Source organism: Leucoraja erinacea, chromosome 1 (genome assembly GCF_028641065.1).
Source record: "Leucoraja erinacea ecotype New England chromosome 1, Leri_hhj_1, whole genome shotgun sequence".
Lineage (NCBI taxonomy): Eukaryota > Metazoa > Chordata > Chondrichthyes > Rajiformes > Rajidae > Leucoraja > Leucoraja erinaceus.
In genome coordinates, this window is record NC_073377.1 from 133835366 (window position 1) to 133860422 (window position 25057).

Genomic DNA, 25057 nt, shown 5'->3' on the forward strand with positions numbered 1-25057 from the left:
TTCAAATTTCTGGATCATTGGGACCTCTTTTGGGAAAGGTGCGACCTGTACAGAAAGGACAGGTTGCACTTGAACTCGAGGGGGACCAATATCCTGGCGGGGTGATTTGCAAAGGCTACTTGGGAGACTTTAAACTAGAACGGTTGGGGAGAGGGACTCAAATAGGGAAAGTTAGCAGTCAGTGTGTGAGGCAGGAGGCAGAGAAGGGTAGCACTTGGACCCAAAATGTAGGGGAGAAAGAAGAAAAATACAATAAACAGAGAATAAGAGAGGGTGGGTTTCTTAAATGTGTATATTTTAATGCTAGGAGCATTGTAAGAAAGGTGGATGAGCTTAGAGCCTGGATTGACACCTGGAAGTATGATGTTGTGGCGATCAGTGAAACATGGCTGCGGGAGGGCTGTGATTGGAAACTAAATATTCCAGGATTTTGTTGCTTCAGGTGTGATAGAATTGAAGGGGCAAGAGGTGGAGGTGTTGCATTGCTTATCAGGGAAGATATTACAACAGTGTTTTAGCAGGATAGATTAGAGGGCTCGTCTAGACTAGACTAAGTACTAGACTAAGTGGGACCCGTTGGGTCCCAGCATCACACAGGAGGGCTGGTCATCCAACGCAATATTCCACCTCTCCACCAATTCTAATATTGGTGGCCAGTTGGGGGGGTTTCTGGAGCGCTAGTATGGGTGTTGTGGGCTGAAGGGACTGGTTTCCAGAGGGCTAGTATGCAAATTGTGCGCCAATTGGATTCTTGGGCTGGCGTCTCAGTCAATCAAGCCTGTTGTGCTGGCAACTCACTCACTCACGGCTGGTGGGCTGGTAGTTGACTCACGACTAATCCTTGAAATTCTATTTCAAGCAGGGTATAAGGCCACCAAATTAAAGTGCAGTTTCTTACCACTTCTAGCAGGGTGCAAGGCCACCAAATTCAAGTGCAGTTTCATACCATTTGAAGTAGGGTGCAAAGCCACTAAAGATGGCGAGTCGTGACCTCTCCCTCCTCCATCTTGCAGAGACTAAGCCACACCCACATTTCCGTGTTTTATAACCCCCCCCCCCCCCCCACCGGAAAAGATGTGGCTTTTATGGAGTGATTGACAGGAGAGAGATTCTCAACATTTTTTTAAAAACTAATAACACTTTTATTTTTCATTGATGGGAAGAATTCTCTGCACCTGCTCAGCGGAGGGGGACTGAGTAAGATGGCCAAAAATCACAGCCGTAAGTGGTAGCGTTTTATCTAAAATCAATATACAGTGCAAACAGGAAGTAAGTGCATTTACAGTAGTGCCTTTTAACTTCAAGCCAAAGCACCCAAGCCACCATTTGCAGTAAGTAGTGCCTTTCAACTTCATGCCGCCATTTGCAGTAAGTGGTGCCTTTCAACTTCAAGCCAATGCACCCAAGCCACCATTTGTAGTAAGTAATGCCTTTTAACTTCAAGCCATTGCATCCAAGCCACCATTTGCAGTAAGTAGTGCCTTTCAACTTCAAACCACACCCAAGCCACACCCAAGCCACCATTAGCAGTAAGAGGTGCCTTTCAACTTCATGCTACCATTAGCAGTAAATAGTGCCTTTCAACTTCAAGCCAATGCACCCAAGCCACCATTTGCAGTAAGTAGTGCCTGTCAACCTCATGCCACCATTTGCAGTGAGTAGTGCCTTTCAATTTCAAATCAAAGCTCCCAAGCCACCACTTGCAGTAAGTAGTGCCTTTTCTACTTCAAGCCAAAGCAACCAAGCCACCATTTGCAGTAAGTAGTACCTTTCAACTTCAAATCAAAGCTCCGAAGCCACCACTTGCAGTAAGTAGTGCCTTTCAACCAAGCCAAAGCAACCAAGCCACCATTTGCAGTAAGTAGTGCCTTTCAACTTCATGCCACCATTTGCAGTGAGTAGTGCCTTTCAATTCCAAGACACACCCAAGCCAAGACACACCCAAGCCAATAGACATTTTTTGCAAGCTTTAGAACCAATAGACATTTTTGCAAGCTTTAGAACCAATAGACATTTTATGCAAGCTTTAGAACCAATAGACATTTTTTTGCAAGCTTTAGAACCAATAGACATTTTTTTGCAAGCTTTAGAACCAATAGACTTGTTTTGCAAGCTTTAGAACCAAATAGACATTTTTTGCAAGCTTTAGAACCAATAGACACTTTTTGCAAGCTTTAGAACCAATATACATTTTTTGAAAGCTTTAGAACCAATAGACATTTTTTTTGCAAGCTTTAGAACCAATAGACATTTTTTTCAAGCTTTAGAACCAATAGACATTTTGTTTGCAAGCTTTAGAACCAATAGACACTTTTTTGCAAGCTTTAGAACCAATAGACACATTCTGCAAGCATTTTAGAACCACTAAGGGCACTTACATTTGAGTAAACATGTGTTCAGTGTTATTCACAGCTCAGAGAAATGTGACCCTCTGCCTTCCTCCATCTTGAAGAGACTGTGTGGCACACCACTTCCTGGTTTTATAGTCCCTCCCCCCTGCCGCCAGCGGGGGCAGCAGAGAGAATGGGGAATTTTGTAAAAACATTAATATCTCTGTCATTTTTAATCGACGGGAAAAATCCTCGGCACACATGCGGCGGAGGGGGGCTCTGAGCAAGGTGGCCAAAAAATGACGGCCGTAGGTGGCGGCGTTCTCTCGGAAATCGCAGCACAGATGGCCAAAACCGGTCAAGAACAGAATTTTAGTAATATAGATAGATTATAGACCGCCAAATGGGGAGCGAGAATTGGAAGAGCAAATATGTAAGGAGATCGCAGATATTAGTAGTAAGCACAAGGTTGTGATTGTGGGAGATTTCAATTTTCCACACATAGACTGGGAAACACATTCTGTAAATGGGCTGGATGGTTTGGAGTTTGTAAAATGTGTGCAGGATAGTTTTTTGCAGCAATACATAGAAGTACTTACTAGAGATGGGGCGGTGCTGGACCTCCTGTTAGGAAATGAGACAGGTCAGGTGGCAGAGGTATGTGTTGGGGAACTGTTCGGGTCCAGTGATCACAATACCATCAGTTTCAATATAATTATGGAGAGGGTCAAAACTGGACCTAGGGTTGAGATTTTTGATTGGAGAAAGGCTAACTTTGAGGAGACGCGAAAGGATTTAAAAGGAGTGAATTGGGACATTTTGTTTTATGGGAAAGATGTGGAAGAGAAATGGAGGACATTTAAAGGTGAAATTTTAAGAGTACAGAATCTTTATGTCCCTGTTCGGTGTAAAGGAAATAATTGGAAAATGCCATGGTTTTCAAGGGAAATTGGACACGGTTCGGAAAAAGAGACAGATCTACAATAATTATAGGCAGCATGGAGTAAATGACGTGCTTGAGGAGTATAAAGAATGTAAAAAGAATCTTAAGAAAGAAATTAGAAAAGCTAAAAGATATGAGGTTGCTTTGGCAAGTAAGGTGAAAGTAAATCCAAAGGGTTTCTACATCTATATTAATAGCAAAAGGATAACGAGGGATAAAATTGCTCCATTAGAGAGTTAGAGTGGACAGCTATCTGCAGAGCCAAAAGAGATGGGGCAGAAATTGAACAATTTCTTTTCATCGGTATTCACCAAGGAGAAGGATATTGAATCGTGTGAGGTAAGGGAAACAAGTAGAGTAGCTATGGATACTATGAGATTCAAAGAAGAGGAAGTACTGACACTTTTGAAAAATATAAAAGTGGATAAGTATCCTGGTCTGGACAGGATATTCCCTAGGACATTGAGGGAAGTTAGTGTAGTAATAGCAGGGGCTGTGACAGAAATATTTCAAATGTCATTAGAAGCGGGAATAGTGCCGGAGGATTGGCGTACTGCACATGTTGTTCCATTGTTTAAAAAGGGTTCTAAGAGTAAACCTAGCAATTATAGACCTGTTAGTTTGACGTCAGTGGTGGGCAAATTAATGGAAAGGATACTTAGAGATAATATATATAAGCATCTGGATAAACAGGGTCTGATTAGGAACAGTCAACATGGATTTGTGCCTGGAAGGTCATGTTTGACTAATCTTCTTGAATTTTTTGAAGAGGTTACTCGGGAAATTGATGAGGGTAAAGCAGTGGATGTTGTAAATATGGACTTCAGTAAGGCCTTTGACAAGGTTTCTCATGGAAGGTTGGTTAAGAAGGTTCAATTGTTGGGTATTAATGGTGGAGTAGCAAGATGGATTCAACAGTCGCTGAATGGGAGATGCCAGAGAGTAATGGTGGGTGGCTGTTTGTCAGGTTGGAGGCCAGTGACTAGTGGGGTGCCACAGGGATCTGTGTTGGGTCCACTATTGTTTGTCATGTACATCAATGATCTGGATGATGGTGTGGTAAATTGGATTAGTAAGCATGCAGATGATACTAAGATAGGTGGTGTTGTGGATAATGAAGTAGATTTTCAAAGTCTACAGAGAGATTTAGGCCATTTGGAAGAGTGGTCTGAAAGATGGCAGATGGAGTTTAATGCTGATAAGTGTGAGGTGCTACATCTTGTAGGACGTACATGGTAAATGGTAGGGAATTGAAGAATGCAGGTAAACGGGGATCTGGGAATAACTGTGCACAGTTCACTAAAAGTGGAATCTCATGTAGATAGGGTGGTAAAGAAAGCTTTTGGTGTGCTGGCCTTTATAAATCAGAGCATTGAGTATAGAAGTTGGGATGTAATGTTAAAATTGTACAAGGCATTGGTGAGGCCAATTCTGGAGTATGGTGTACAATTTTGGTCGCCTAATTATAGGAAGGATGTCAACAAAATAGAGAGAGTACAGAGGAGATGTACTAGAATGTTGCCTGGGTTTCAGCAACTAAGTTACAGAGAAAGGTTGAACAAGTTAGGGCTTTATTCTTTGGAGCGCTGAAGGTTAAGGGGGGACTTGATAGAGGTCTTTAAAATGATGAGAGGGATAGACAGAGTTGACGTGGATAAGCTTTTCCCACTGAGAGTAGGGAAGATTCAAACAAGAAGACTTGAGAATTAAGGGACAGAAGTTTAGGGGTAACATGAGGGGGAACTTCTTTACTCAGAGAGTGGTAGCTGTGTGGAATGAGCTTAGAATATAGAATAGAATAGTTTCTTTATTGTCATTGATTTTATCATTTAAAAATAAATTGGTTAAATGGACGGGAAAAGAATGGAGGGTTATGGTCTGAGTGCAGGTAGATGGGACTAGGGGAGAATACGTGTTCGGCACGGACTAGAAGAGCCGAGATGGCCTGTTTCCGTGCTGTAATTGCTATATTGTTATATGGTGTGGTTGCAGGGGAGGAGGGGGGGGGGCTGGGCGTGTGAGGGCAGCATGCGGCGTCACACGCACTAACTACCCCCCTTGATATTATATTATGTTTCTATTAATATTATTAATTTGCTCCTTTTACCCCATAACCGCCCTATCCATTGACGCATAGCCCCCAACTCGCAAGCGCGTTTAGAGGAGGGGGGGGGGGGGGGAGAGAGAGTAAGAGAGAGAGAGAGAGATGGGGAGAGACAGAGAAAGGGGCCGAGACAGAAGGGCAAGACATAGGGAGAGGGGGTGAAGGGGAGGAGGAGAGGAAGGGTGGGTGAAAGGGTGGAGGGAAGGGGGTAGGGGAGGGGTGGAGGGGAGATGGGGTAGGGGAGAGAGGGGGAAGAGTGTGGAGGGAGGGGGAGAGGGGGGGGGAGAGAGGGGGAAGAGTGGGGAGGGAGGGGGGGGGGGGGAAGAGTTGTGAGGGAGGGGGAGATGGGGTAGCGGAGAGAGAGAGGGGGAAGAGTGTGGGAGGGAGGGAGGGGGGAGGAGGGGTAAGGTAGTCCATCTATTCCCCACTCCCTATCACCCCCATTCCTCTCCCTCTATTCCCACATTCCCCTCCTCACCTCCCCCATTCCCCCCTCTCCCTCCCTACTCCCTCTTCACCTCCCCAGGATCTCGCCTGTCCTCTAGTTCTGCCGAATTGCTCGTTCACAGAGAGGAACACAAAACAGGGAGGTGTCAGAGAGCCCAATGCCAGCGCACGTCGGGGGGGGGGGGGGGGGGGGGGGGGGGGGGGGGGGGGGGGGGGTGTTGACGTAAAACACGGCCTTGCGACGCCCGCAGCCGTTGATAACTGCCAGCTGACAAGAGCCCTTTAAAGCCGCTAAGGCAAGACGCGTTCGCCCAGGAGCTAGCGTTCACAGCAAAGGTACCTCGAGCAAGGGCATTGTGACGTCCGCAGCTGCCACAGCCGGGCAGCGGTCTGATTTAAACGAAACAGTAAGTTTTGTGAAGAATTTTATCAAAAATGTGCAGAGATAAATGACCAAATTTAATGAGGAGTGGATCTGTGAATTCGTAAGTTAAATCACTATCGCAATAGTAAAAATCTCCGTGTTTTTGCGACTGGTTTTCGAGGGCATACGTTTCAAAGGCAAAATGCCGATACCCGCACACACACGCACACAGAATTTTAAAAAAGTATACTAGACCAAGTACAGACCCGTCGGGTCTGTTTCCCCAACGCATGTTTGTGGGGGGGGGGGGGGGGGGCTGACTGCGGCATCACACTCACCACCCCCGAAACACACAGGTGGGGGGAGACGGGGTGGGGAGAGAGAGAGGAGGAAAGGGGAGAGATTGGGTAGGGAGAGGAGAGTGGGGAAAGGGGAGAGGGGGATGGGGGGGGGAAGGGAAGAGTGGGGAGTGGAGGAGGAGAGCGGGGAGGGCGGGAAAAGGGGTAGGGGAGGGGATGTTAGAGGAGCGGGAAGATGGAGAGAGGTGGTGAGAGGGGGATGATGGGAAGGGGGGGAGGAGAGGGGTAGGGCGAAAGGGAGGGGGAGAGAGAGGGGGGTGGGGAAGAGGAGTGAGAGAGGTGGGGGGGTAGGTAGGGGAAGAGTGGGAAGTAAGGGGGATAGGGGTAGCAGGGAGTCGTGCAAGAGAGGGAAGGGGCGAGAGGGGGAGATGGGGTGAAGACGGGTGGGGGAGGCAGGAGAGGGGTGAGGAGAGAGGGAGATGGAGAGGAGAGAGAGGGGGAGGAGAGGGAGAAGGCGAGGAGGTGGGTGGGAGAGAGGGGGTGGGGGAGGGAGTGAGAGAGGGGGGGGGGGGGGGTGGGGAGGGGGAGGGGAAGGAGGAGGGAGAGGGGGAAGGGGAGAGAGGGGGAAGTGTGGAGGGAGGGGGGGAGAGTGGTAGGGGAGGGGGAATAGAGGGGAGGGAGGGGGGAGAGGTGTAGGGGGGAGAGGGGAGGGAAGAGTGGTGAGGGAGGGGGGAGGATAAGATTGAGGAAGGGAGAGGGTTGGGGAGGGGGAGAGGGGTGGGGGAAGGGGGGACAGAAGTGGAAGAGTGGGGAGGGAGGGAGGGGGGGGGGGGGGGGGAGGGGGGGGGGGGAAGAGAGGGGAGGGAGGGGGGAGGTGGGGTAGGGGGGAGTGGGGGAAGAGAGGAGAGAGGGGGGGGGGGGGGGGGAGGGTTGACGTAACTCGGCCTCGCGCCGCCCGCAGCCGTTGCAAGAGGCGCTGCGCGCGGGAGAGCTGGACAGCAGCCATTTGAAGTTGACAGGAGCCGCTAAGGTCAGACGTGTTCGGATCTCGGGTGATCATACAGTGTAAATGCAGCATGTAAATTAATGGTTCACTTTACCATGGCTTCCAGCTGTGAGGTTAGGGAGCGGTTAACTGCGTCGATGAAGGAACGGTTGGGGGGGGGGGGGGGGGGGAACAGGGGTGGGGGAGGGGATGTGAGAGGGATGGGGCAGAGGTGGAGAGAGGGACTGGGGGGAGGGGAGAGGGGTAGGGAGAGAGGCAGAGAGAGGTGTGGGGCAGGGGGAGTGAGGAAGAGGAGTAGGGGGAGTGGTGGAAGAGTGCGAGAGGGATAGGGGGGAGGAGAGTGGCGGTTGGGGGTGGGAGGAGAGGAGGGAGTGTGATGAGGAGAGAGAGGGGTGAGAGGGGGGAAGGGGGAGGAGGAGAGAGGGGTGGGGGGATGTGGGGGGGTGAGAGAGGGTGGGGGAAGGGGGAAAAGGGGGGGGGAAGGGGGAGAGAGGGGGGGGGAGGGTGGGGAGAGGAGGGGAGAGAGGAAGGGGAGGATGGGGGGGAGGGGAGGAGGAGGGGAGGGGGGGAAAATGTGGAGGGAGGGGGGGGGGGGGGAGAGAGGGGGAAGAGAGAGTGTGGAGGGAGGGGGAGAGCGGAGAGGTGGGGGGGGGGGGAAGTGGGGAGGGAGAGGGAAGGGAAGGGGGGGAGGGAGAGACGGGTGGCAGGCAGAGGAGATGGGAAGGGGTGAGGGATGGGGGGAGAGAAGTGGAAGAGTGGGGAGGGAGGGGGAGAGGTGTAAGTGGGAGAGAGGGAGGGGGGTAGTGGTAGAAGAGGGAGAGTGGTAGAGGGGGAGAGGGAGAGAGGGGGAGGGGGAGAGGGGAGGGAGGGGAGAGAGAGGGAGGGAGGGAGGGAGGGGAGGGAGGGAGGAGAGGGGGGGAGGGGGAGGAGGGGAGGGGGGAGGGAGAGGGAGAGGAGAGGGGGAGAGGGTGGGAGGGGGGGGAGAGAGAGGGAGGCGGGGGAAGGGGGAGGGAGGGGGGGAGTGGGAGGGGGGAGGGGGGAGGGAGGGGAGAGGGGGGAGGGGAAGAGGGAGGGGGAGAGGGGGGGGAGAGGGGTAGAGGGGGAGAGGGGGGGGAGAGGGGTAGGGGGAGGGGTGGAAGAGGGGGGGGGGGAGGGGGGGGGAGAGAGGTTGGGGGGGGGGGGAGGAGAGGGAAAGAGGAGGGGAGGGGGGGGAAGAGGGGGGGGAGGGTGGAGAGGAAGGGGGGGGGAGAGGGGGAAGGGGAGGGGGGGGGGAGGGGAGGAGAGGAAGGGGGCGGGTGGAGGGAGGAGGGGGGGGGGGGGAGGGGGAGGGAAGAGGGGGGAGGGAGGGAGGAGGAGGGAGAGAGGGGGGGGAGAGGAGGAGGGGAGGGGGAGAGGGGAGGGGAGGGGGAGGGGGGGAAGGGGGAGGAGAGGAGAGAGGGGGATTGTGGAGGGAGGGGAAAGAGTGGGGAAGGGGGAGGGGGGAGGGGGTGGGGAGTGAGGGAGAGGGGTAAGGACAGGGAGATGGAGAGGGGGAGGAGAGGAGAGAGGAGTGGGGGAGGGGGGGAGAGAGGGATGGGGAGGGGGAGAGGAGGGGGGAGGGTGGGGGGGGGGGGAGGGAGGAGATGGGGGGGGTAGGGGAGGGAAGAGTGGGGATGGAGGGGGGGAAGCGTGTGGAGGGAGGGGAAGAGGGGTGGGGGGAGAGAAGAGAGGGGAAGAGTGGGCAGGGAGGGGGAGAGGGGTAGGGGGGAGAGTGGTGGAAGAGGGACAGAGGGGTAGGGGGGAAGGGGGGGGGGAAGAGAGAGGGAAGGGGGTGGGGGATAGAGGGGATGGGGCTGGGAGGAGATGGGGAGGAGAGCGGTGAGGAGAGGGAGAGGGAGAGCGGGGAGGAAAGGGAGATGGAGAGGGGTGGGGGAGGGGAGGGGAGAGAGGGGAGGGGAGAGGGTTGAGTGGTGGGGGGGGAGGGGGCAGAGGAAATGGGGTAGGGGAAAAGAGAGGGGGAAGAGGTGGAGGGAGGGGGAGTGGGGTGGGGGTTGAAGGAAATGGGGTAGGGGAGAGGGAAGGGGGATGGGGAGAAAGGGATGGGGTGGGAGGAGGAGGGGAGGAGAGGGAGAGGGGTGAGGAGAGGGAGATGGAGAGGGGGCGGAAGAGAGGAGGGAGGGGGGGGGGGAGGGGGGGGGAGGGAGAGAGAGGTGGGGAGGGGGAGGAGAGAGAGGTGGGGAGGAGGAGGGGGAGAGAGGTGTGGAGGAGGGAGGGATGGGGGAGGGAGATGGGGATTGGGGAGGGAGGGGGAAAGAGTGTGGAGGGAGAGTGGGAGGGGGAGAGGTAGGGGCAGTCCATCTATTCCCCATTCCTATCACCCCCAATCCTCTTTCTCTATTCCCACACGTGATCTCGCGCTTCGACACAGGCTGCGGGGTGGGGGGGAGGGGCCGGGACTGGAGCAAAGGCATATGTAAATGAATCCATTCCGATTGGACATCTATGAGCATCGGGCATTGTGACATCACATGATGGAACGTTCACCAACATTCTATGGGTGAGAACTGGGTTTGTTTTAACATTTAGAAAAAAAAATTGGGGGGGGGGGGCGGAGAAGGATTTTATTTAAAAAATGTTTACATAAACTCGACGAAATTTAATGAGGGGTGGATTTGAGAATGTAAAAGTGAAATCTCTACCGAAATGGAAAATATCTCGGAATTTTTTCGTGTGGTTTTGGCGGACCAAGGAATCAAAAGTCCAAAAATCTGAAAATGGAATCTGACACGAAGGGTGCGGAGGGGGGAAGGGTGTTTAGGCGAGGGCAGGGGGGGTAGGGGAGAGAGAGAGAGAAGGAGGGGGAGAGAGAGAGAGGGGGGAGGGAAGAGAGATGGATTGCAGCTCAGAAATATCGAAAGGTCTGCAGAAGCCCACCCGCCACAGCCTTGCTCGGGGTCCACGCCCGTCCACATCCTTGCCCGTGTCCGGCGCCTGTTGGGGAGGCTCCTGCCGCGGGCTGTGAACGCTCATTCTCTCCAAAGATCCTATAGGGGCTAAGCGGCTATATTTCTGCGCAATTTGAACAACGGGGAGTGTTGGAGCGGGCGGGCAGGCGTGGGGACACGGAGGCACACAGAGAGAGGCACAGAGGCAGGGAAGCTTCCTGCCTTTTGGAGCTGAGGTTTCTGATTTGCGGTGTCTAACGAGTGGGCGACCATGCTGGTGCGAGCGGAGCGAACGATCAAATGCAGCAGAGGGCCGGCCGATGGAGAGAGAGGGCAGTGAGAGAGGGGAGAGACAGAGTAGAACCCTGGTATACAGAGTCACCGGTTTGGCACCATTTCCAATTCCGAGTTGTAGTAAGTGCAGAGGTGTTGACCTGACCATGAAAGTCTGTTTTCTGGGGGGGGAGGGGGTGTGAGGGGCAGAGAGAGAGAGAGGGGGAGAGAGAGGGAGAGAGGGGGAGAGGGTGGGAGAGAGAGAGAGAGGGGGAGGGGGAGGGGGAGGAGAGGGGGGGAGGGGGGGGGGGAGGGGGAGGGGGGGGGAGGGGAGGGACTGACTGACAGCCGTGGGGCGGCTTCTTTATAGGGGCCATATGGGGGTCACGGCCCTATCCCAAACCCCCGGTTTGGCCCCCACTACAGCTGGTTAGAGAGTGTGAGGCGTCGCATCCTCGGCACTTCTAAGACGTCGGCTCTGTCGCGCTGGCTGTTCCCCCACTGCTAGAAAATCAGCGGTTGAAGATGGGTTTTTTGGCTTGAGGCAGCGTGACAGAGCCAGACCGGGCACCGGTGGCAGGGAAAAATGTCGGCGTTTTTGGAGCAGAGGTGGGCGTCAGCAGCCATTATGATTGCTGGTCAGCAGCCAGCAGGAGGCGACAAAATGAGTGAGTGAGTGGGGGAGGGGGGGGGGGGGAGATGGAGTTTAATGACGGAGTGCTGGCAGACCAAGGAATCAAAGGTCGAATCTGGCAGACACAAGCAGGCAGGCAGGCAGACAGACAGACAGACACACAGTTTTAATATATAATAGATAGATAGATGCCGCAGGCAGCACCATTTACTCTTCAACCTATACACCGTGAATTAATCACTTAGTGACCAAACAACAGTGCAGGAAACCGCAACACTCAAGTTGGGAACCTGTGAAAAATCAGTTTTACACTGTCAATAAAATTATTCAACAAGACAGATTTTTAAAATAAATTGTTGGGCTGCAAGGGAGGTGTTATCATCTTATTTTTATTTGATCGTGTCAAAACTCCTCAATGACAATCATAAGCAGGAAAGGCTTTCAAGATCATTATATTTACTATCGAATAGACAACCTAGCTGTGCACATTTCACTTTTAAGTGAGATGCACTTCTTAAGAAATGATAGCATCACTGAGGGTGACAAATTTTACCACAACCCGAGCAAGTACACAACTGAAAAGTTATTTACTTCACAGAGCATGACATTTCTGCCCCAACTGTTAACAAGGGCAAGTAAACCTACCATGCATTTGCCCACCGACCATCGGACTTATTTTTCCCTGGAGAATCTTTACAAAGGAATGTAGTTCTAACCTATGTTTCTTTTTTTGTGGGTGGGGGATATGCACTACACATTGCAGATTTAGATTTATAATAAGTGAGTTCGGTATTCCGACTGCATATGCCCAGGTCACTCGCTATAAACATTCTCGGCAACAGTGGTGCTGCGTTGTGTGCAGGCTTGCCTTTTGTCAGTGGTCGGGGTCGGGCCCAGCTCTCCGTCGCTGCGGATGCTGTTGAGTTGCTGCTGGGCCGACCCCATCCCCTCCCGAGTGTCCCATCCCTGTCCGGAGGAGTCCGGCAGCACTTGCGGTGGATGAGGCGCGGGTCTGTGTGCCGAGAATGCAGCTGCAATCTGCAGCTGCCAAGAATGTCTCTCCACCGGTCCAGTCTCTCCGTCTCCCACTCTCATCTGCCCCAGCTCTCCCGCTGCCTGGCAGCCCCGTTCCTCAGATTAAATATATTTTTACACATAAATCATGAATAAAGATAAGAATTTACATACAGTTTATGCAGCCAGCGCTTCATTTGCTTTTTCTTTATAGCGAGTGACCTTTGACAAATCCCATGATTCATTGCGTTTTTCGGAATACCGAACTCACTTATAGGACAAGGAGAGTATGCTTAAAATGTTTGGAGGCACCACCGTCGTGGGAGTTTGTGTGTCCGTTCTACTGTTTTTATTATTTTAAATTTGTTCTAAAAGTTTGTCTCGATGTTTCTTGTTAGTTTATGTGGGGGGTGGGGGGGGGGGGGGGGGGGGGAAATGGGGGGAAATAGGGGGAAATTATTTTTCAGTCACTTACTTCGACTTAGTTGCGATTTTCTCCGTGTCACATCTCTGTCCCCCCCTGCGGCCTAACAACCTGGAGTGGTGCTGCCTTTCCTGGAGACCGGCCTGGAGCGTCAAGTTACAGGTGCAGTGCGGACTTACCATCGCGGAGCCGGGGATCTTTGCCGAGGATCGCCAGAAGAAGAGCTCCGACCGCGGGAGCTGAATTAGGCCATTCGGCCCGTCAGGTCTGCTTCGCCATTCAGTCATGGCTAATCTATCATTTCCTCTCCCCCAATCTCATGCCTTCTCCTCATAACACTTGATACCCTTATTAATCAAGAATCTGTCAATCTGCACCTTTAAAATAACCAATGACTTGGCCTCCACAGCCCTGAATTCCACAGATTCACCACCCTTTGACTAAAGAAAGAAATCATCTACTTCATCAGTCAGAATCCTTCCAAAACAAGGTCACCAAAAGAGGAGACACTCACTAATGAGTGCACAATGCTGCCGAGATTAGAGGGTTTCAGCTGCAGGGAGACGTTGGATAGACTTGGATTGTTTTCTCTGGAACGACGGAGGTTGAGGGGATACTTGATAAAAGTATACCGTACAAAATTATGAGAGGCAGAGCCAGAAGCTTTCTCCCCCAGGGTGGAAATGTCCAACACTAGACAGCATAGCTTTAAAGTGAAGAGAATGTTTTTTGGAGATGTGCGGGGCAAGTTTTTTTAAAGTTTTTTTTTTACACAGAGTGGTGGGGCCTGGAACACACAGCCAGAGGTGGTGGTGAATTCAGATATGATAGTAGCATTAAATAAGTTTTTGGATAGGCACACGGAAGTGCAGAGTGTAGAGGGATATGGATCATGTACAGGCAGATGAGATCAGTTTAACTTGGCATCATGTTCGGCACAAACATTGTGGGCTGAAATGCCCATTCCTGTGCTGCACTCTTCTAGGTGTCGATGTAAGATTCAATTCCGTTTGCAACTCCTCGGGAAAAACTGGCATGGTCTCGCTAAGGGGTGGCATGGTGGTGCAGAGGTAGAGTTGCTGCATTACAGCGCCAGAGACCCGGGCTCGATCCCGACTACGGGTGCTGTCTGTACGGAGTTTTGCACGTTCTCCCCGTGACCGCATGGGTTTTCTCCAAGATCTTCGATTTCCTCCCACAATCCAAAGACGTGCAGGATGAAGGTTAATTGGCTTGGTATAAGTGTAGATTGTCCTTAGTGTGTGTAGGATAGTGTTAGTGGTTGTCAGGACTCGGTGGGCACTGCATCCCTAAAACTGTATCTCTAAAACTAAAAAAAAAACTAAAAGCAGGACAGAGCACACAAAGGGAGACAGCAGTCTTAGTGTTTAAGAATTTAGTTTGGGTCTGAAGAAACGTTTCGGCCCGAAACGTTGCCTATTTCCTTCGCCCCATAGATGCTGCTGCACCCGATGAGTTTCTTCAGCATTTTTGTGTACCAGCAGTCTTAGTGGCTGACTTAGTAGGAGCTTGACAGCCGAACTGATGATCGAAGGGCACAACGAGGTTACACATCACGGAGTTCAGATGGTTCATAAGTTCCCCTTGCCTTCGTACCAGGTGGAGTACTGATGTACACATTCCAAAGCACTTTAAAATCAGAGAATAGCAACACAATTAAGAGCCATTCTAGTTGGCTCTGTTATTTCTTCATCACCATCCAACCAGCAGAGCAGTGCCATCACCACTGTCCCCAAGTTGGGGAACACTTTCCAGCATCAGTGCAACTGCTAATATGCCAGTGTTGAATTCACAGATAACACGAGGCATTTTCCTCTTGGAAGTACAAGTCTTCGATTTACAAAGCTGTTCCACACTACAACAAACTGTGCCCCCCTGTGCGCAGAATTACAATGAATCAGAAGATGGCAAAGGATGTGCTGGTGTTGGAGAGGGTCCAGACGAGGTTTACGAGAATTATCCCAGGAATGATTGTGTTAATAATAATAATAACTTTATTTATAAAGCGCTTTTAGACAACATCAGTTACCACAAAGTGCTGTACATGGGAAGTCAACAAAAAGTTATTACAAACTACTAAAACCATTAAGACGACAGGACTATAAAAACAGTAAAAATTAAAAGACATTAAAAGCACTAAAACAGGAACAATGTCTCAGCCAGTGTCGAAAGCCAGTGAATAAAAGTGAGTTTTTAGGGAGGATTTAAAGATGGACAGTGAAGGGGCCTGTCTGATCTGCAGCGGCAAGGTGTTCCAGAGTGCCGGGGCAGCAACAGAAAAGGCTCTATCCCCTCTGAGCTTCCGCTTAGACCTTGGTACCTCAAGGAGCAGCTGATCCGCTGACCTGAGGCACCGGGTAGGAGCATATAGGTGGAGCAGCTCAGAGAGGTAAGGCGGGGCGAGGCCATTCAATGATTTAAAAACAAATAAAAGAATTTTAAAATGAACTCGAAAGTGCACTGGGAGCCAGTGAAGGGAGGCCAAAATTGGCGTAATGTGCTCCCTCTTTCGAGTTCCGGTTAAAAGGCGAGCGGCAGCATTTTGGACCAACTGGAGACGAGCCAACGAAGCTCGTGAGACTCCAGAGTAGAGCGCGTTACAGTAATCCAGCCGAGATGAAATAAAGGCATGGATTACTGTTTCAAAATGCTGCCGCTCGAGAATGGGCTTCACCTTTGCCAGCTTCCTTAGGTGAAAGAAGCTGGACTTAACCACTGCGCCTATTTGTTTATCTAATTTAAAATCACCGTCCATCATAAAACCCAGGTTTAAAACTGTTGGCTTTACGAACACTGCAAGTGGACCCAAGTCAACAGAGGGAGGTTCACGGCAGCCATTAGGGCCGAACAAAATCACTTCTGTCTTTTTTTCGTTAAGTCCCAGAAAGTTTAAGGCCATCCAGGACTTAATGTCCTCAAGACAAGACAGAAGTGATTTTAGGGAATAATTATCTTCTTTCCTGAGTGGCATATACAACTGGCTATCATCCGCGTAAAAGTGAAAGGAGATGCCATGCCTTCTTAAAATTGAGCCCAGTAGAAGTAGATAAAGGGAGAAAAGCAGGGGCCCTAAAATTGAGCCCTGTGGAACCCCATATGCCAAGGGAGCAGAGGAGGATTCAAAGCCACCAAGGCTTACACGCATGGTTCTATCTGCCAGATAGGACCTGAACCATCCCAGGGCACTGCCACAGATGCCCACTTGTTGCTGTAATCGGGAAATTAATATTCCATGGTCCACAGTGTCGAAGGCGACAGATAGGTCCAGCAAGACAAGAACCACATAATTACCGGAGTCGTTTGCCAGGAGGATGTCGTTAGAGACGCTTAGCAAAGCCGATTAACATACGATGAACGTTTGAAGACATTGGGCCTGTACTCACTGGAGTTTAGAAGAATGAGGGGAGGGGGGGGGGGGAGCTCATTGAAACTTACCGAATAGTGAAAGGTCTGGATAGAGTGGATGTGGAGAGGATGTTTCCACTAGTGGAAGAGTCTAGGATCCGTAGCCATAGCGTCCGAATTAAAGGACGTACCTTTAGGAAGATAAGGAAGAATTTCTTTCGTCAGAGGGCAATGAATCTGTGGAATTCATTGCCACAAACGACTGAAACCAAGTCAATGGATATTTTTAAGGCGGAGATTGACAGATTCGTGATTAATAAGGGCCTCAGGGGGATGGGGAGATGGCAGTAGAATGGGTTTGGAAGGGAAAGATGGATCAGCCATGATTGAATGGCGGAGTAGACTCGACGGGCCGAATGGTCTAATTCTGCTCCAAGAGCTTATGAACTGAAGTCCCACAATGCACTTGGCTCAGCCTTTTTGATTTATGACATTGCTCCTGGGGTGGAAGATTGCAACCTTCACGTGGTCCACCGTGTTTCGACGAATGCAAACAACCCGGCGTACACAATCAAATAAGATAAAATAGAACAAGATGTCCTACAACTTTAGGATGTGCACGCTATACGCAAGAAGAAGAGACATTGCTCTTCAGAAAACATTTTCAAGAAATACACTCCATGTACACAAAGTAGGAAGCTGATGCTCAAATAAGAACAGAGAATGCAGGTAATTCTCAGGTTACAGATATCTGACTGACCTGTAGAGTGCTTTCAGAATTTTCTGTATTCATTTCAGATTTCTTGCATGTGCAGCGCTTCACGTTTTGAAGCAGCTGCCCAAGCCGCCCTCCTCATTAGGAAATGTAATGAGAACGCAGCACTGTTAACTTGCTGAGATGCTGGATGCTCCTATACCTGAAGGTATTGAACTTCCTGGAGACTTACGCACCTGAAGAAATCAACATATCCACCAGGCAAGGATGCAATGCTGGAGGATGTAATGGAAGGTAAATCAATGTTAACATTCATTTCAAGAGAATTAAAATATAAAAGCAAGGATGTAATAATGCTGAGGCTTTGTAAAGCATTGATTAGGGCATATTTGAGAGTCGTTTTGGGCCCCATATCTGAGGAAAGATGTGCTGGCGTTATCAAGTGTGCAGACAAGGTAAGTGCAGAAAAGGCAAGTCCCGAATCGGTGGTTCCATATGTGGCATCAAGATGGTCTAGGCCACAGGCCAGCGGTCGAAGATCTAAGGTCCCCGCCGCGCCGCAGTTAGAAGCACCGCAGACCGCAGGGCCGGCAGTCGGAGCTCCTCCCCAGGGATCTCCGGCGATGGTAAGTCCCCGCTGCTCCCACGGTTAGAAGTAGGCCGGCGGCCGGATCTCTTCCCCGGGGTCCGCAACGAGGGATCCCAGGCTCCGGACGCCGTGCCAGCTGCAGCTCCGCAGACTGTGGCCTCAGGTTGCCACGGGCCAGCGAACGGAGCGCTCCCATCCGGCAAGGGCTCGCCCGCTCCGCGATGAAAAAGTCCATGCTGCGCCCGCTGCTGAAGCCCTGGGCGCATTTCCGAGAAAGGCCACACCGATCCTTTGTGTTAGGCGACACGGAAAAGGTAGCCTCTCCGTGGAGGAGGTGACCGAAGCGGTTTTCCCCCTTACCCCAGCACACCACCCCCCACACAAGACACACCGAGAAACACCAAAAACACACATTGGGACATACTAAAAAAGCAAAAAAAGTAGGAAAAACTATCACACTGCTGGCAGGGCAGCCTGCTTGCAGCGTCCTCACCGACCACATAAAGGGCAAGTGAAATGAATTTGCCAGCAGCGGTACAATAAAAAAGAACACACAATACACAATAAAATATTTAACACAAACATCCACCACAGCATTCATCACTGTGGTGGAAGGCACAAAATTTGGTCAGTCCTCCTCCATTTTCCCCCGTGGTCGGGACCACAACCCTCCGCAGTCGCCGCTGCGGGCGGCCAGATGTGCAGACAGGGTAAGTTCAGAATCGGTGCCTCCCCACCGGAGACCGCGGCTTCAAGATGATGTGGGCTGCAGGCCGGTGGTCGAAGATTTAAAGTCCCCGCTCCGCTGCACCCAGAAGCACCGTAGACTGCAGGGCCGGCGGTCGGAGCTGACCCCGCTCCGGATGGTGTCCCCACCGTGCCCGCAGTAGAAGTTGGCTGCGGGCCGGCGGTCGGAGCTCTTCTCCTCCGGGGTCCCCAATGAGGAAGCCCAGGCTGCGGACGCTGCGCCAGCTGGAGCGCTCCACTCCGGCGACCCCCGACTAGGGCTCACCCGCTCCGCGACGAGAGTCCATGCTGCGCCCGCAGCCGAAGCCCCGGGCACGTCTCTGGGAAAGGCCGCACTGATCCTCGATGTTAGGCCACCGGGGAGGCGACATGGAAAAAGTCGCCTCTCCATGGAGGAGGCGACCGAAGCGGTTTCCCCTTTACCCCCCCACACAACACACCGAGAAACATTAAAAACATACATTAAGACATACTAAAGAAACAAAAAAAGTGGAAAAAACAAGGACTGCCGGCTTGCAGCGTCCCCACAGACCAATTGTGCACAGGAGGTTTACGGTAATTATCACTGGGATGATTGGGTTTATGTATGAAGAGCGTTATAATAATAATAATAATAATAATAATGCATATTATTTGCTGGCGCCTTTCTGGACACCCAAGGACACCTTACAGGACATAAAATCACAATACATTTATCAATATTAAAATCAAGTTGATTAAAAACAAAAAACAAAAAACAAAAATAAAATAGACAAAACATTTTAAGTCATTAAAATCAGGGTGGAAGTTATGTCGGGTATGCTAATCTAAACAGGTGTGTTTTGAGTTGTGATTTGAATTGATTGATAGTGTCCAGGTGACGGATGGGAGGTGGGAAAGTGTTCCAGAGACGTGGGGCAGAGCAGCTGAAGGCTCTGGCACCCATGGTGCTGAGTCTAAATGTGGGGACAGTTAAAATTGCAGCTGAGGAGGAACGAAGTGTATGGTAGCAGCAGGTCAGAGAGGTATTGGGGAGCAATTGGGTGGGAGATGGTGTCAAAGGCTGCTGTGAGGTCGAGAAGGATCAGGATGGATAAGTGGCCGGTGTCAGCTGAGAGAAGGAGATCATTTGTAATTTTTACCAAGGCTGTTTCAGTGCTGTGATTGTGGCGAAAACCGGACTGAAATGGTTCATCGAGGTTATTGTTTTGAAGGTGGACTTGAAGTTGTGTCGCTACTGTCCTTTCCAGAAGTTTAGCGTTTGATGAAAGACCAAGACACAGTGGATGTAGAAAGGATGTTCTTACTATCCACTTAGTGGATAGTTGATGTATTTTTCATATAAGACTACATCTCTAGTCTGGTACAGCCTCAGGATAAATGGACATACCTTTAGAATGGAGAAGAGGAAGAATTTATTTAGCCAGAGGGTGGTGAATTTGTGGAATTCATTGTCAGGTATGGCTGTGGAAGCCAAGTCAGTGGGTATTTATAAAGTGGAAATTGCTAGGTTCCTGATTTTTATGGGTGTCAAAGGTTATGGGGAGAAGGCAGGAGGATGGGGTTGAGAGGGAAAAATCCATCAGCAATGATTGAATGGCAGAGCAAGCTCTGCAAGCCGAATGGTCTAAATCTGCTCCGATGTCTTATGAACACATGGTCATATTTTGAGGCGCGAGCATTTGAAATAAATGAAGTCTAAAGAAGTAATGAAGACTATGTGGAGTCTTCATTACTTTAACCACCTCCCTGGCACTTAAAATCAACGTTTATATCTATGAGACCTCCCCCTTTCATATTCTAATAATTAGATTTGAATGTTTCTCTGCCCAGCTCTGCCCAGCATTTTCCTCGCGAATGTCCGGTCCCCGGTGAGTAAAATAGACGAACTAAGGCTGCGGATCACCATACACAGAAGGATCGCCGACTGCAACGCCATGGTATTCACTGAAACATGGCTCAAGGATAACATCCCAGACAACGCCATTGAGCTGGAGGGACGCACTGTCTTCAGGGCCGACAGATCAGTGGAGGACTCCGGTAAGACCAAGGGCGGCGGACTATGCATTTATGTGAATAACACATGGTGCACGGACATTGTTAAGATTGGTAGTCACTGCTCTGCTGACCAAGGGAATTCACATCGACTGTTATCACTGCAGTCTATGTTCCCCCGGACGCTAATGCCAGGCTAGCAATGGAAGAACTGCAAGCTGCTATCAGCAAACATCTATCTGCTCACCCAGAGGGGGCATTTATTGTTGTGGGTGATTTCAACCACTCCGACCTTAAAACTGTACTCCCCAGGTTCCATCAGCATGTTTCCTGCCCAACCAGAGGAAACAATGTTCTGGACTTAGTTTACACTAATATTACTGAAGCCTACAAAGCCCTCCCCCTCCCCCACCTTGGACAGTCTGACCACCTCTCCCTGTTCCTGCTCCCCAAATACACACCTCTGATCAGACGTGTGAAACCTACCATGAGGACAGTGAAGGTTTGGCCTGAGGGGGCTGTCTCTGATTTACAGGAGCAGTTTCAGCAGACAGACTGGAGTCTCTTTGCTACTCAGTCCACCTTCAATTCACAAGTGGACATCAACTCGTACACCTCAACAGTTCTGGACTACATAAAATTCTGTACCGATAATGTCACTACCCACAAAGAGATAAAGACCTTCCCTAACCAGAAGCCGTGGATGAGCAGGGAGGTCAGACTCCTACTGAAGGCTCGCGATGCCGCTTTCAGATCTGGCGACGCTGAGGGATACAGCTCATCCAGGGCCAATCTGAAAATGGGAATTAGGATTGCTAAACTCAATCATAAACGGCGGATTGAGGACCATTTCCATAACAACTCTGACCCTAGGCGCATGTGGCAAGGAATCAAATCCCTTGCCGATTACCAGAAAGTTAACACCCCTCCCCCAGACAACGCCACCCTCCCTGACGAGCTAAACCACTTTTATGCTCGCTTTGACCGGGACAACAAAACCCCAGCCATTAAAGTTGCTCCACCCCCGAATGAACAACCTCTCAGCCTCTCCAACTCTGCTGTACAAGATGCACTGAGCAAGGTGAATGAGCGCAAAGCTGCCGGCCCCGATGGCATCCCTGGCCGGGTGCTTAGGGCATGTGCTGGACAACTATCCCCAGTCCTCGCCGACATTTTCAATCTCTCACTGGCCCAGGGTGTTGTCCCCACTTGCCTCAAGACATCAACCATCGTGCCAGTGCCCAAATAGTCAGCTACAGGGAGTCTCAACGATTTCCGCCCAGTGGCACTCACCCCTGTCATTGCTAAGTGCTTTGAGCGGCTGATCTTGGCTCACCTCAAAGCCTGCCTCCCCCCTACACTGGACCCCCATCAGTTGGCCTACTCTGCCAACAGGTCTACAGAGGACGCCATATCGGCGGCCCTACACTCTGCCCTGACCCACCTGGACTACAACAACTCCTACATCAGGCTGCTGTTCATTGATTTCAGCTCTGCCTTTAACACCGTCATCCCCGCCAGCTTGATCACCAAACTCAGTGGACTTGGCATCTCCACCTCCCTCTGCAACTGGACACTGGACTCACTAACAGACCACAGTCTGTTAGGGTCAATAACCTCACCTCCTCCACTATAACACTGAGCCCTCTCCTCTACTCCCTCTTCACCCACGACTGCATCCCAATGTATGGATCCAACGCCATTATTAAGTTTGCTGATGATACCACGGTAGTAGGACTGATCAGCGACAACGATGAGTCAGCCTACAGGGAGGAGATCCAGCACCTGACAGCCTGGTGTGCCAACAATAACCTCGTCCTCAACTCCAAGAAGACGAAGGAGATTATTGTTGACTTCAGGCAGACCAGAGGATGCAGTCATACCCCCATCCATATAAACGGGACTGAGGTGGAGCGCGTCTCCAGCTATAAATTCCTCGGAGTACATATCTCGGAGGATTTGTCCTGGTCCCTCAACACCTCCAAGCTGATCAAAAAGGCACAGCAGCGCCTTTACTTTCCGAGGAGGCTCAAGAAAGCCCACCTGTCCCCCCGGATCCTGACCAACGTTTACCGCTGCACCATAGAGAGTATCCTGACCACAAGCTTCACGATATGGTACAGCAGCTGCACTGCTGCGGACAGGAAGGCACTACAACGGGTGGTGAAAACCGCGCAGCACATCATCGGTGCCCCACTCCCTGCCATGGATGCCCTCCGCCAAAAACGGTGTCTGAGACGGGCTGGGAAGATCATCAAAGACCCCTCACACCCCAACCATGGACTGTTTGCCCTCCTCCCATCAGGGAGGCGGTACAGGAGCCTCAGGTCACGTACTAGTAGGATGAGGAACAGCTTCTACAACAATACAATCACATTGCTGAACTCGGAGTCCCGCCGATAGATTTCTCCAGTCCCTCCGTCCCCATTGTTTAATTATTCTGTATTTTTTGATGATTCTGTATCTTCTCTCTTTCTATTTTTTTTAATTTCTTTATGCACAACTACTACGGACTGACGCAAAACTGCATTTCGTTGTACTCGTACATTTGTGCGATGACATTAAAGTTGAATTGATATGAATTGAATTGAATTGAATTAAGTGTTGCCTGAACCCTTTGCTTCGCCAATCCTCGTTTCCCACTCTATTTTATAGTCTGCATAATTTTTGAATAAGATTTCACACTGAAATTCACTATTCCACTTTGAGGTTCAGCCCCCGCATCCGCTGTAATGTTTCAAAGCAATTCATAAAAAAGACTCAACAGTGCTTATTACACAGTGTTCAGACAGGGCCCCTCTGCTTGAGACTCATAACCAAAAGCATCACAAGAAAGCAACTGTGAACCCACTGTAGAACGTGTGGCATTTGTAAGCAAGACCAACATTTTTACCAAAGGGCAAATACCAGCAATCACTAGGTTAACTGAACTTTTAAGCACGTACACAGATCTGCCCTTGCCCTGGTACATCAGAGAAACACCGTCAGAAAGCTGACCACAGTGCAAACCCTGTGAAGCACACATGAACTGGACCAATGGGGTTAGATATGAAACATTATGTCACTTAGCATACAATACTTTTGGATGACATGAAAGCATGATGCATTGGCAAGAGCTGTAAATAGGTCATATTGCTAAAAAAAAAATGTTGACCATATCATAGCAATTTGCACATCTTCCAAAGCATGCAGAAAGAAAAATCACCGCCTAGTCAACCGGCCAAAGAAAACCCCAGCACATTCACTTGAAGTCCTTGAGCAACCAGGAACTAATCCTGACCATCATTCCCAAGGGCAGGATAGGAAAGGAGGTCAACTAAAAATTCAAAAACACCATGTTAGCATACAAGCAAGTGTGCAAATGTTGTGTAAACACAAATTGAAGTGCAAAGCTCCCTAGCATAGAATAATGAGATATGTTTTGGGTAGGAAGAAACTGCAGATGCTGGTTTACACGGTAGCTAGACACAAAATGCTGGAGTAACTCAGCGAGCCAGGCAACATCTGTGGAGAGAAGGAATGGGTGACGTTTTAGGTCGACCCGAAAGGACACCCATTCCTTCTCTTCAGAGATGCTGCCTGGCCCGCTGAGTTACTCCAGCACTTTGTGTCCAGCTTAGGAGATATATCTTGTCTGATTTCAGACATGGACAATGACAAAAAGGACACAGACTCAGCAGGTCAGGCAGCGTCTCTGCTAGAACATGGATAGGTTCAGGACGAGAACCTTCTCCAGACTGATTGTAAGGGTGGGTAGAGATGAAAGCTGGAAAAGCGGAGAGGCAGGACAAAGCATGGCAGGTAATATGTTGACAGGCAGGCAGGTTGATGTTGGTGGGGGGGGGGGTTGTTTGATAGGCAGATGGGTGGAACAAAGACCAGAACGAAGAACAGGGAATGTGAGAAAGGTTTGAAGAGTGAGCACCTGAGTGAGACAAAAATAAGCAACAATGTTCACTACAATGGCATGGATAGTGCAGCATATTTCCCCTTCAATTCAAACATGGTGCATTATTCAATTGGCTAAATCTAAATCTGACAGATGTCTTCAATAATCTATCTGGGATTCCCATGATCAATTATTAAGTGGTTTTCTCCACTGCATTTAACCCCGCTAGAGGTGGAGGACACCAACGTCATCGCCAGGCTGACTGACCCCTGCTACTCTGACCCAGTGCCATTGCCAGGGAAACGGGACTTTTAAGGCCATGAAAATACTTTTCATTTTTAAGAACGTTGAATCGTGAAGGATACAATATGGCATTGGAAATGTGATGATTTTTATGTATGGCTTCAGTGTGATCTACTGTTCCTACACTCTTGCAGTTATGCATGAATTGTATGCAGAAAAAGAATTTGACTGCACCCAAGGTACATGTGACAATAAAATACCATTGATTAATATATGCTAAATGCTATTTTAAGAAAGGTGATGTTGATCCATTTAACTGAGAAGAGGCCAAAAAACTGTTTGAAGGACAGCTATAAATACACTCCCTGTAGTTGGAGATAAATTTGGGTTTCGACATGGCCCTGGAGTTTTAGGTTTCACATGGTCTGGCATTAGGTCAGTAGTCGATTCCTCTCTCACATACATTTACATGGTCTAGAGCTCATGTATCAGTGCCACCTGTTAGAGATCAACAGAACTTTCACCAAGGTACCCAGCTCCCGGTTGTTCCCATTTATGGAAATTCGTTAGATGCTTGCTCTTGGTGCGGAATCCGCCATGCATGTAATTATATTTGGAGTTTGAACATAGCTCAAGTTGCCCCTCTGCCGAGAGCAGGAGGGAATGGAAAGCAGGCTGGCTGGGCATGCCCACCTTGAAGACACGATTCCATCAGCAAATCAATCGCCCAGCTCACTTGAACCAGACTCAACATTTGAAAAATAATACATCG

General features: G+C 50.1%; 2 protein-coding genes across 3 annotated transcripts in view; both read right to left on the reverse strand.

Annotated features, from left to right (window-relative positions):
- LOC129701937 (ETS-related transcription factor Elf-2-like) overlaps positions 1-25057 on the reverse strand; it is a 145234-nt gene that overhangs the window by 115336 nt on the left and 4841 nt on the right. The gene's annotated exons all lie outside the window — the stretch shown is intronic.
- LOC129701965 (uncharacterized) lies at positions 13455-16166 on the reverse strand. Its single transcript, XM_055643424.1, has 2 exons — positions 15695-16166; positions 13455-15655 (listed from the first exon to the last, which is right to left on the reverse strand). Exons 1-2 carry the CDS (start codon positions 15926-15928, stop codon positions 14939-14941), a joined length of 951 nt encoding a protein of 316 aa, XP_055499399.1. The 5' UTR covers positions 15929-16166; the 3' UTR covers positions 13455-14938.